This window comes from Thalia democratica, chromosome 4, assembly GCF_965202585.1.
Source record: "Thalia democratica chromosome 4, ktThaDemo2.hap1.1, whole genome shotgun sequence".
Classification (NCBI taxonomy): Eukaryota; Metazoa; Chordata; class Thaliacea; order Salpida; family Salpidae; genus Thalia; species Thalia democratica.
Genome location: NC_139168.1, coordinates 45,157,902 through 45,170,767, shown reverse-complemented (window position 1 = coordinate 45,170,767; position 12,866 = coordinate 45,157,902). Strand labels below are relative to the sequence as shown.

At 23.9% G+C, this 12,866-nt stretch overlaps 1 protein-coding gene across 1 annotated transcript; it reads right to left on the bottom strand.

Annotated features, from left to right (window-relative positions):
• Positions 1–50: 50 nt before the first annotated feature.
• On the bottom strand, positions 51–9,655 carry LOC145834272 (cytochrome c oxidase assembly factor SCO2-like). Its single transcript, XM_082941659.1, has 6 exons — positions 9,583–9,655; positions 8,472–8,718; positions 5,585–5,662; positions 5,333–5,455; positions 2,336–2,544; positions 51–428 (listed from the first exon to the last, which is right to left on the bottom strand). Exons 1-6 carry the CDS (start codon positions 9,625–9,627, stop codon positions 288–290), a joined length of 843 nt encoding a protein of 280 aa, XP_082797785.1. The 5' UTR covers positions 9,628–9,655; the 3' UTR covers positions 51–287.
• Positions 9,656–12,866: the final 3,211 nt, after the last annotated feature.

Here is a 12,866-nt window from a genome sequence, read left to right as displayed (position 1 = left end):
TTATGGTAAAATTACCTAATTAAGGAAATCTGTTAAGAGTAAAAACGGTCAACAAAAGAAAGAAAACAAGTCAGTCAATAAAATATTTTTATGGACAGGAAATATTCAAACAACAGAATATACAACCTAAAAAAATACTAAATGTAAAAAGTAATCGTATTTTTAATTAATCAAAATTAATTTGCTTATAATAGAAAAAAAAAACTACAAGATAGTTTAAAACTTTTATTTCGCAAAACTGCAAATTTATCTAAATGTAAACTAATAATTTAAAAAGTAACTAAAATCTATCCATGTAACCGTATATAATTACGCATTCTTTTGCTAATTCCTGAAACTACATCAGCTATAGGCGTAGCCCTGGATCCGTAATAGTCAACAAACTGTCCTCGTGGGTCCATTAGGTACATGATGATGGAGTGATCCACCTGTTCATTAAATTTGTTTAAAAAGTATTTAATGATAATATATTGTGATAATTTAAACTCCATTGAATAAATAATTAGCATAAGAAAAAAGGAAGCGTTTAACAATTTATATAGAAAACTGTTAAGTTGATGGCTGAATATATTTTCACAACAACCGGTTATTTTAAAGGTTATACATAATGCAAATTACAACAATTAAATTTGTACTTTAAAAAACAAATTTAAAACATTCCTACACTTTGCTGTCACAGAGATACTTTTGTTTGTTTATGGAAATGAAAATGTCAATTAATGATTTTTAGTGAGTTTTCAAGTTTTTAATGAAGGTAAAGTTTTTAACTGCTTTTGCCAACGTCGCTAAAAGTTATTTTATTTTACTGAAGAAAAATTAAACATTTTAGGAAAAAATAATAGTGTTAGCATTTTATATTCGAATGCTTTTAAAATTATATAATAATACTAAACAAGTAAACATTTATGAAAAGTAAATAATTATAGTGTATTGATACAAGGTAGTGATTTAACAAAATATAAATGTTTGTTTTTATTTAAAAAGTCATTTTCATTAAATTATAAAAAGCTTAAATGTGACCAAAATAAACTATATATATTGAAATTAATAAGTAAATATCAAAAGTTTAGTATATTTCAGTCGTTGTGAGTCGATAAGTCATGCAACCACTTTTAAACTGGGACACGTTAAAAACCCACCAAGTCAAATTCGAGAACCGCTTACCGATCGATGGTAAGGGGTAACAGTGATAGTGAAAAATAAAAAAAACTAGATTAAAAAATGCAAAAAAAAATATTAAATGAATTAATAACAAAAAAAAATCGAGTGGATTTTGACAGTATACTTTTAAACTCTTTAAACTATATTTGTTTAAGGAAAAAAAAAAGTTGATATTCAGTGGTTCTTAAAATTTTAAGAGAAGTAAACAGTAGATGACTAAAGTATATGCTTACTTGATTGTTGAGTAAATGTTTTTAACTTAATAATTTATGTTTTAAGTAAAAAATTAAAGTTCAAAAAAAAAAACCTTTATTGAGATGTATGTATGAAACTAATGAATGTTTTTATCGGAATTTAATGCAAAAAAAAAAAACTTTGCCCAACAGTCAGCTACAAACTAACTTTCATTCAAACAGAATATTTTACACTACTATTTAAACTAAATTCTATATGTGCTACTGTGCAACTTAAACAACACGGATTTAAACATTCATACATTATAAATACTTACAGCTAACACTGGATGTTTAGAAAATCTAGTGTGACAATTATTTTCACGGTATCATATAAACAAAACTAATCTAAATAGGAAAAACATTAAAACTTAAAAAAACATTTGTAAACAACACTGTGTTCAAAAAAGTTAAAAAACTAAAATTAACTGAATTGAAGACTTTAGTATAAATTTTGTCTGCGGTATTTCTTTTATAGTTGAAGACCAAGAAATTTATATTTTTTCTCAAATAAACCTATTCTTGAAGAAATACGATATAATCCAATTTTTCTTAATTAAATATGACAAAAAAATTACAAACATGAAAATTAATACTATCATATGACAAATATCAAAAAAACACTACAAATTTATGCGCAAACTAAACTTGCAAAATCAAAACTAGGAAGTGGAATTTTCCTTAAAAATAAATAAGCTTACACATAATCCTTACTTACTTTTATTGATTGAAGTATATCAAAGTTATAATCAAATAACACTATTAGAATCTAAGATGTTATACATTACACTACCTAATTATTTTTTTTCAATTTAAAAAAGACCAGGAGCCTCATGAAACTTATTGTGCATAAACATTTATTCAATGTTCAAAAATATTTTTTACATTATTTAGGTAAATACCTTATCAAACACATTGAAAATTGAAATATAAAAACTAACAATGTAGTCATTGTCATCATCTTTCGGACCAAGTGAGTAATAGACACGAAAAGATTTAGTTGCCAGCTTAATTTCCTCTTCAGTACCTGTCAACCCAACAAATGTAGGATGAAAATCTTTTAAATATTCCGTCATTGCTTCTGGCGTATCTCTTCTTGGGTCAACTGACATGAAAATGGGTAGTAAATCAGGAGTGTTTTTGTCCGTATCTAAAAAAATTAAATATATTTCCTTCATTTAATATAAATGGCGGAAAAGTTTAATACAACAATGCTTAACATGTTAATTATACTTTTAGTCCTAAATTATACAATAATAGTTCTCAAATTATGTAGACACAAAGTGAGATAAATTTTTGAGATATTTTTAATCTAATTTTAGTTATAAAATAATGTTATTCTCCATGAATACTTAAAAACATATTGAAAGTCTTCCATTAAAAAATTTCTGCAACATATTTCATTAAAATAAATTAATTGAGTAGACTTTACAACGTTTTACTGTTTCAACTTAAGGCCATTTTTATTTTAGTTTAAACTTATTCTTTACTTATAACTAAGCTAACAGTTGATTTTAATCATTTGAAAAAAAGTAAGTTTTGAGATTTTCTATGGAAGGCGCAAAAAAAAAAAAAGGTTAAAATAGCTACTTCTATTAAAATTCCATTTCCTCCTACTGTTTTCGAGCAATCAGTTTCAAACTTCTTCAGTCTAATTTGTATAAAACTTTAAAAGTTGTGTCAAAGGAATGCATATATGTTTTTTAAAATAAATAAATAAAATATTTGAACTTTTTTCTGATGTTGGTAATAACTTTTTTATTGTTTTAAACTTATCTGACTAAATTATTTTAAATATTGCAAGGAGCCTTTTTTGAAGATTTTAGGTAAGTTGTTAAAAAATTAAGAAGAATTATACTTTTAAAAGTTCAATAAAAAATTCTTCTTTTTGCAACTGTATCAGATTTTTTTTACAAAACTGACTATATCTTAAAAAATAATTTCAATTAATGTATTCTATAAAAAGTTTTTTATTAGCTTTCAAATAAGAGCGAAAAATATTTTTGTGAAAGTGTTGGACCCCTCTATGACCTTAATAATAATAATTCTACGAATTAATTAAGCTAGCACAGTGAAACTTTATTAAGTAAAAGAAAACTAAAAAAAATTGAAAAGTTATTATGAAATAAAATAATTAAAGAAGTTTTGAACGATTGTTCAGGGACTTTCCACTTCGAGTTTCAATATTTTTCAGGACTCGAAAGATTTTTTTTTAAATATTCTAATTTTTCATTTAAAGCTAAAAATATATTTTAAAGAAAACCATCATTATTCCTAAATATATTTTACTTAAATTTTGTACTTATGCACGGTTAGAATAACGGCGGTTTCTCACGACTATGCCTGCCTAATCCTATTAAGGACGAAGCCAGTCGTAGGTTGTCTCGGATGCTGTTGTTGTTGGTCATGTGGTGAAGTTCATTGTTTAAACATTATTACAAACACTTTTCGGTTAGAAGAATATTGTTGGAACTCAGAGACTTAAAACATCTTTTTAAAATTCAACTTCTATAGTTTTCATAGTTGTTTTTATCTTTTATAATAGTTAAATTGATACTGAAAAAGGTTCATACATAATAAATATTTTACTACTAAAAATAATTTAAATATCAATTGTATCAAAAAGGGAAAGTCAGTCAGTTAAACTAGTTTTAGAGTTATACTTTTGACACATGCAACATTTGAAAAATACACATAAATTTCCATACACATAAGTAATTTTCAAATACTTAAAAATCTTAAATCAAAAAATAAAACAGTATTTTACGAAAAAATAAACATCATTTAAATTTTTGAAAAAAAAAACTGAGCCTGTAAACCAGATAAGTTAAGTCTATAAAAAATTTATTTTATAAAGTATTAAACTGAACAAAAAGTAAGAAGCTAGTAAAATATTCGTAACTGATTAAGTTTTCAAAGTATTCATTTGAGTATGTTATCAATTTTTTTGAAATTCACATCATCATGTTTTTTAAATATTCAGTATTGCCACTCAAAGCATAAAACCATCGCAAGTGACATTAAACTAGTCTGACTTGAAGAGAATATTGAAGAAAAGTAATAAGAGCAAAAAAAAAATATATATTATAAACTAAGCTTTTTAGCTTATAAAACTCATAAAGCTATTAAAAAATCGATATTTAGAAAAAATAGAATTTTAGGAGAAGATATTATTTTATAGCTTTTTATCCTGAGATTTTAGAAAAATGTAAAAAAAAACTGTCTAAGTGTGTGGCAACGTTTTATACAACATAAATGACTACAGAGAGAAAGAGATAAGAAAAGTTAGGAACGTTTCTATTAATATTCAAAATGTAACAAGTTTTGTAAAAAATTATAACTGTTAACTTTAACTTTTTTTCAAGTATTTTGCAACATAGGTGAAACATTTGAGAAAAACAACTTTTCATAATTTTATAAAATTAAAAGTTAATAAATTTAAACAAACTGCTTAAAAATATAAAAACTCAAAAATTTTGAATGTAAGCTTTTAGATAAAGTTTTTGATTGTTGAGAAAGTGAATGAAAAATTATGAATAAAAAAGATTAATAGTATAAAAATTATAAACATACTACTAATACCTTTAAAGTTGACTTATTAGTTTTAGATTACATTATCAAAAACAAAAATTACACTCAATAGAAGTTTAATTAAGTTTAAAAAATATTGTTTGAGAAACACATAGAGAAGTCAATTTTTCGGTTTAAAAAATACTTATAGCAATTTTTTTTATTCAGATCAATTTCTTTTCAATAAAAACTTTTAGTTTTTAATAAAAGTTTTTTTAGTAACTTATTTACAGGAAAATTATCGTAATATAGAATAACAAAACATATTCTTTTAAGATTTGCAAAAAAGTAATTTTAAATAAATTTAATTAAAACTAACTAAATTTATTTTATAAGCAAAACTGCAAATATGTATTAAAATAACAAACTTATTTTATTGACAATCTCTGTAATACGATCAAGTTCTTCTGGACATATATCAGGACAATGTGTAAATCCAAAGTAAAGCAATAGCCATTTTCCAAGAAAATCCTTTTTTGAAACTCTAGCACCTATATTAAAAAGTATAAAAAATTAAACTTAAGTTTACACTCAAGTAACAAAAAATAAATAAATTTATGTTGTTAATGTATTTTATCAAAGGTTTATATGTTATAATATAACATTGTATTTAATTAAACCTGTGTGATCGGTTAATGTGAAGTCTGAATTTCCAATATCAACTTTACTACACTCTTCTTCTCTTTGCATAATATTATCTAAAATATATCTTCATAAATACTAGATATCTAACAACAACATTTAAAAATAATTGTAAGCATAAAATAGTAAATTCCTTTGTTTTAATATAAACTTTTACATCTCTGCTTTGTTTTTATATATAATTTAAAGTGATAAAGTTAACAAATGATAAATAAAAATATATATGAATTAGCATAAGGTTAAGAAATTATTTTAGTCAGCAAGCTATATTTTATATGACTTTGATGGCCAGACTTCTCAAAAATTCCTCGCAAGATGAGTAATTGTTAAAAAATATAATCCAAAAACCAAAATTTTCTCTATAAAAAACTGATAAAGTAAACATTAATTTGATCTGAAAATCAAACTAAAAGCAAATTTAAAGTACTTTTTATACTCATTCTAAATTTTAGTCGTTTTTAATAAGTTATTTTTAAGTTTTAAGTTGCATACCCCTATACTAAATATAATATATAAAAATTAATGACAGGTCCAAGACATTTTTTTTAATTAACACTGGCCCTTTTTTATAAGCTCAAATTATATGCTTTAAAACAGTTTTTATTAAATTTAAACATTTTAATTTACTTTTGAAATATTGTCAGTTAAGTCATAAGTTTCCAACACAAATATATGGAGAACAAAAAAGCTGCCAGTTTTTGTAATTTCATAAAATTCACTAAATATATTGTCCCCTTTATTTTTTAATTAATCAACCTCTAGTTCTTGTATTATTTGTACTTCTAATTGAAACAAATTATTACATAAAGTAAAAAATAACTGCATTTTAAAGTTTTTCTTAAGAAATAATAAAAATAACTTGAAATTTTAATAACTCTACAATAGAAGTCCTTATCATTAAGCTAAAAATTTTTGAAAACAATTGAAGAAAAAGTACAGGTAAAGATAGATCTAAAAATAATTGTCTTTTTTATTAGGTCCTTCTATAAGAAAGCCATGTACTTCTTTAACTTATTACACTTGTATCTTATAAACTAACTTGAATTCATTTGAGGGCATAGGGGAGTCCAACATTTTTTTTACAAAATTTACTGACTCTTATTTTAAAGCTTAGCACATATACTATAAGATACTTTTTATAAAACAAAAAAAAAATCAATTAACATTTAGATATAACAAGTTTTGTAAAAAAATTCCAATACAACGGGTAGGTGTCAGAAAAGCACAGCGTCACTTTAGCACGGGTCGACACTTTAGCACGGGGTGACACTTTAGCACAGGGTGACAGTTTAGCACGGAGTGACACTTTAGCACAGAGTGACATTTTAGCACAGAGTGACATTTTAGCACAGAGTGACTTATTAGCACAGAGTGACAGTTTTGCACGGCGTCATTTTAGCACAGAGTGACTTATTAGCGCAGCTTCACTTTAGTACATTCGGTACTTTTATGCAATTAAAGTATATAGTAATTAATAATATATTTGTTAAAATGTTTATAACTAAACTTTACTTATTCAGCATCCTATTGATTAAGAATTTTAGGCACTTTAAACTGTGAACTTAAAGGGAAGTATATCTACCAAAATTATTTTTATTTAAATTATAGTTAAGCAAGAAGTAAATTTAAGACAAAGTTTGGTAGCCTTTTAAAATTAATTAAGGTATACAATTATAGAAATCATTCGTAGGTAGTAATAAGTTTTAACATCTTTAAAAGCTATATTTTTTGAGAAGTACTATACTTAATACCAAAAAAAGTACTAGTAAACAAAACAGCTATATAGATTAAAAAAATGTAAAATAAGTTTATTCACCTTTGCAGTAGTCTATACATAAATCTTATAACACATAAATTCGTATTAAAATTTGCGACACACGTAGATGTAGAAGTAGAGGAACTTAACGTCTTTTTGTATTGCGATATTCAAACATATATGAATTTTAATGTTTTTAGCTATCGGTGTTAAAAACAAAGGTAATTTATTTATCAGTATTTATTAATATTTATATTTACTAACTAAAATTAATTTAAGCTAATTAAAATGGTATAAAAAAGCTTATTTATGTTGCTAGGTTTATAAAGTTTGAAAATGCCTTCGTTAAAATGTTTTTGCAAATAAGTTAATAAAATTTGTTAATCTGTTTTAATATTATCTGTTATTACAAAATGATAAAATAGCTTTTTAGTTAAAACTTTAACTTTTAACTTTTATTCTACATAATTTGTATTTTTGCATAGTTTGTTTTTATAATTTTAATTTATGTGCCAATAAAAAAGAGTGTTAGTCCATACTAAAGTGACGCCGTGCTAAAGTGTCACCCTGTGCTAAAGTGTCACCCTGTGCTAAAGTGACACCGTGCTAAAGTATTACCCCTTGCTATAGTGTCACTTTGTGCTAAAGTGTCACTCTGTGCTAAAGTGTCACCCGTGCTTTTCTGACCCGTTCCCCATTAAAACCTATTCAAGGCTCTAACTTTGATAGCTTATATCTCAAAAGTTACTCTGAATTTCAACAAGTGGTACAAAATATCAAGTAGTTTATCTAACTATGCAAAAAATAGGGAAAAATTTGAAAAAAGTGTTGAAACTAAATCAAATAAGTCTCATTCAAAATCTGGAAAAAACTGGCTTGAAATTTTCAAAAGTCTTCAAACTATACTGAGTTTTTTTTATAAAAAACTAAACTATACAGAGTTAACCTGAGTATATGTAACCCTGGAAGTAACAAATATGTCTAGCTATACTTTAGAACTTTTTATAATTTATTATTAAAAACAATATGAATAGGTGTTATTGAACTAAAATAATTAAAACCAATTGAAATGTCAGAATAAAACAGATACAAACAAGTTTATACTAAACCTTTTTCTTTTTTTGCTTGAAGATAATACCAAAACGCTCCAACTAATGCTGAAACAACAGAAACAGCTGCAAATCTTGTTGCAAATGGAATTTTATTTTCTTCTATATACTTTTTCTTTTTAACTTCATTTGATTCATCTTTCAATATATCATCTATGGTTGGACCTTTTTTGCTTAAAATTCTGTGGCTAGTTGAAAATAATCTCCAGTTTGTAACAGATTTCAAATCAACTTTTAGACATACTACCTGTAAATATTTAAAATGTTTTATCATATTGTTTCATAGCAATTATTAAAATTAATAATTTTGTATTTAGGTTATCTAAAAATTTCAAATTAAAACAAAAAAAAACTTAAAGATATTTGGGTAATTACCTGGGATGATGTTGCACTAATACCAAGCTGAAATTATATTATATATTTGATTAGAATATAAAATTTATATTGTATAAATACAGAAATAAAGTTAAACTTATTTATTATAAACAAACATAACTTGAATATTTAATCACTACAATATAAAGCCATTGTATCAATACAATAATTTATATCAATTACAATATTGTAAATTGAAATCAATTAAATATTTCAGTTTATAATATTTAAATATAATTCTTAATGTGTAATTATATAGATTTTTTGAAACAAGGTATATTTTCAGATTAAACATATTAGGATTAAAACATTGATTTTTAGCCTAAAATTATTGTTAAAACCGACTTTGAATATAATATAATTTCAGATTGATATTGGTGCGACACCATCCTAGGTAGCTAATGAAATTTGTGTACTTAAGAACATTAATTTAGTTTCAGTTTTAAGATAGGTGTTTATTCTTTAGATAATTAAAGCACTTATATGCATATTTCATAGTGAACATGAATTTAATTAACATTTTTAAACACATTAAAACGTTCAGTCAAGTACCACAAGATTTTAAATTATAATTGAAGTAAAATTGTGTAAATTTTGATGTTTTTCTATGACTTTTGTTAAAAATTCAAGGATTTTCCATATTAGATGGTTACCTCATTATCTAAATCGAAAAATCAAGAACTAACTATTATTAATATATTATTCTAAAACATTTTTCATAAAATTTCAAACTTACTGATTTGGGATAAATTTTGACACATTGTCTTACAACATTAATCATCTTTGAAGTTTATTTCTCTATCTTATGCAATACAACCAGCTTTAATACTTTCCTGTTTGTAGAGTTTGTAAAATAATTTCCCCTTTAGCAAGTTTTTAAGAATCTGTCAGCTGTAACTTCAAGGCGCTTCTGATTAGCTAAACTTGACTTCTACTTATTTTTAAAACTTTACGTAATCAAAGTAAGATCAGGAAATCTCTATCAAAAAGTGAAAATATATCAAATTTCGTCATAAAAGAAACAATTATCTAGTGTGAATAACAAAAAATTATTTGCGTTAGTGAAAGAAATTAAAAAAAATGATTATGAATAAATCTATAAAACTATGTTTAAGAGATTCGAATTTAACAAAAAAAAGAGCTATTTTTTTCTGTAACATAATTCAATTTATATAATTTTTTAACTATTTAATATAATATTATTATTTTTTTAAATTAAACATAAGCTTATGTTTTATACTTTTAATGTTTTTGTTCAATCTAGGCCACAAACCTCTTTTAAGAAATTTATTTATTTTAAGGCAACTTATATTGCACTGAGAGATTAGAAAGATAGAACTAACAATACTGTATTTTATAGGATCAAAAACGGCGTAAATTAAGTGTTTTAAAAATTTGTAGTTTTATATACTTAGATTGCCAGAACTCATAGAGCCTGGTCTTGACAAATCAAGGAAAAAAGGCATAAATTGCCAAAAAAAAAAGTTTATTATATTAGTGAATCTGCTTCAAAGTAGATTACAACAAAAATTAGAAAAAAAAGACTTCTAAGCTATGCTTTGTTTTCTTAAATTGTAATAATTAAAGTTACTGTTTATTTTAAGGTTACATTTGATCAAATTTATCAATATCCTTTTTTCATAGGTTATTTAAAAATTTAACACTTTTTGCGTAAAAATAAACACAAGATTTAATCTTTAATTTTACTGGAATCAAAAAACAGTACTTGTCTTTTATTCTTAAATGAACGTAAATTTTATGATTCTTTCATAAAGTTTAGTTGCTTGTTGTAAAATACTCTATTATAAGTAAAACATTTAACTAAACAAAAAAACAAAATGCATTTAATCATTACTTTTCTTATATTCTTTTATAGATTTTGTAAATGTAGAAATAAAAAAATATCTTCAAAACAAAATCAGAAAAGTTTGGTATATATATTTCTGAGTTTTTTTTTTTACTTTTCCAGGTGCTAAACTGGAGTAAAACTTTAAAATAACAGACAACTAAAATAGTCCGATTTTTGTCTAAAAACTATATTGTACACTTATCGACCGTTAAGTTTAATCTGCAAAGATATGTCTCTCTTGAATTAAAAAGATATTTTAATTAAAATCATTTTAATTAAATTTTTAATTATTTTTAATTATTGTTGTCACTAAGATAGCGAATTCATTTTGAAAACAACTCAAATTTTCCACATGCAGGTTGATCGGCAAGTGCAGAAAATGTTTAAAGACTGCATCAGATATAAGATAAAGAAAAGTAAATTTTTAGCGATGCTAACACTTACTTGAAAAAAGTGAGTGTTTCAGAAACTTTTAAACGGTAAAATTTTTGTTGAGTTGATAGCAAAACTCTTTTTAGCTACCTAAAAATTTCTAAAATTTTTATAGTTGTCATAAAATGAACTTGTGACTACTTTTTTACACTACCTCAATTAATATCTAAAAGTTGACTACTAACAATTCATCTACTAAAAAAAAACCTTTAAAATAATATATATTCTGAATTTTGAAAACTAATAAAACACATTAAATAAAAAGACGATTATACTAAAGAAGATAAATTAATAACTAGTAATCAGAAATAGTTTGTGTACCAAGCTAAGTTTTTTAGTTTCTTTTAGTAAACTGCAAAATTTTGTTTTATTTCTTAAGCAACGTTCTGTTCAATTTTTGAGATTTAGATCTGTTAACTTCATTACTTAGTTTTAAATAAAAAATTGCTAATTTAGTTCAGTGTTACTAAAATTTTAAACTTGTTACCATATGCAAACTGTAAACTAAAATTAATTTGTTCAGTAAATTGAAGGTAAACCTTCAAATTCTAAGTAAACATAATTTATCCAATGATTGCGTCGTTTTTATATCTTAAGAAAAAAAAAATGTACCAGGTATGTACAATCTCAAGCCTGCGGTCAGCAAAATATTCTTTACGTTAAAAAAAATTGTTGCAAAACAAAGATGAGCTTTTTTATATTAATATTTTATGTTTTTACTTTTAATTTGACTTTATTTAAACTCAAAACAAAATTTAAAATAACTTTTTTAGTTTTATGATGACCTACAAATACTGTTTTATAACGGTTCGGCCGGTAATTTGTTAGTAAATTTGGTCCATTAACTATAAAAATTTTCGGACTACTGCATTAAACTGTTTTGTTATTATAATTTTATAGAGTTTGTAATACGGGACTCGGGAGAAATGAAAGACATTTTACGTAAATTATACTTGAATTAGTTCGTGAGATTTATTTGTGGCATCAATTATAAGCTGTATAAACTTTTAGTCTGACTAAACCATTATTTTAATGAAGTGTTTTTAAATTCCATATATAAATTAGCCTTTTTTGTTACTTTGAAATCGAGGATAAATATATTTGCTAAAATTTTAAAGATGTATGATATATATTTATAAGTTAGAGGTATAAAAATAGAATTTTTTTTTATTAATGTTCCAAAACTATGTTGTTAAAAGTTTGTTATATTAGAGTATATTTTATTTAAAAAAAGTTAAAAATAAATTCCTTAATAATAATTTTTATAATTCACAGTATTTTTGATGGAAATTTTTTAATAAAATCAACTTCTTAAGAAATCTATAATATACCGTATAAATAATTTGCAAACTAAAATTAAAAAAAAATTTTGCTTAAGAGCCTCCAATTGTTGAATATTCACTTAACTATTTTGTTCTAAAAATATAGAAATGTTTAAAATTTTATTTCAAAGGTTTAATCTAAAACAACAAATTGCTTACTGGTAAATAAATTAAACTGTTTTTAATATGATTTTTTTTAATACTCGTTGTTTTAAATACAGTAACCTGTCTTTTTAGTATGGACTTTTTTATTCAAAACACGCTGTGTTAAAAAAAAATTGTTTTTACTTAAAGATTAAAAAAAGATTTACCTTAAAGAAGTGTTACAAAAAAAAAATTAACGTGTTTTCTGGTATTAAATTTAAAGAAAGGAATAAGAAAAATACAACTGACATATTATATACCAAATCTAATATC

Bases quoted from the DNA above. Each gene is read 5' to 3' on its own strand.
- LOC145834272 (XM_082941659.1), bottom strand. From the start codon at position 9,627: ATGATTAATGTTGTAAGACAATGTGTCAAAATTTATCCCAAATCA. The intron at 5,663-8,471 runs GTTTAGTATAAA...GATATATTTTAG, and splicing joins TCAAGCAAAAAAAGAAAAAG to ATAATATTATGCAAAGAGAA. The intron at 5,456-5,584 runs GTTTAATTAAAT...TTTTTAATATAG, and splicing joins CACATTAACCGATCACACAG to GTGCTAGAGTTTCAAAAAAG.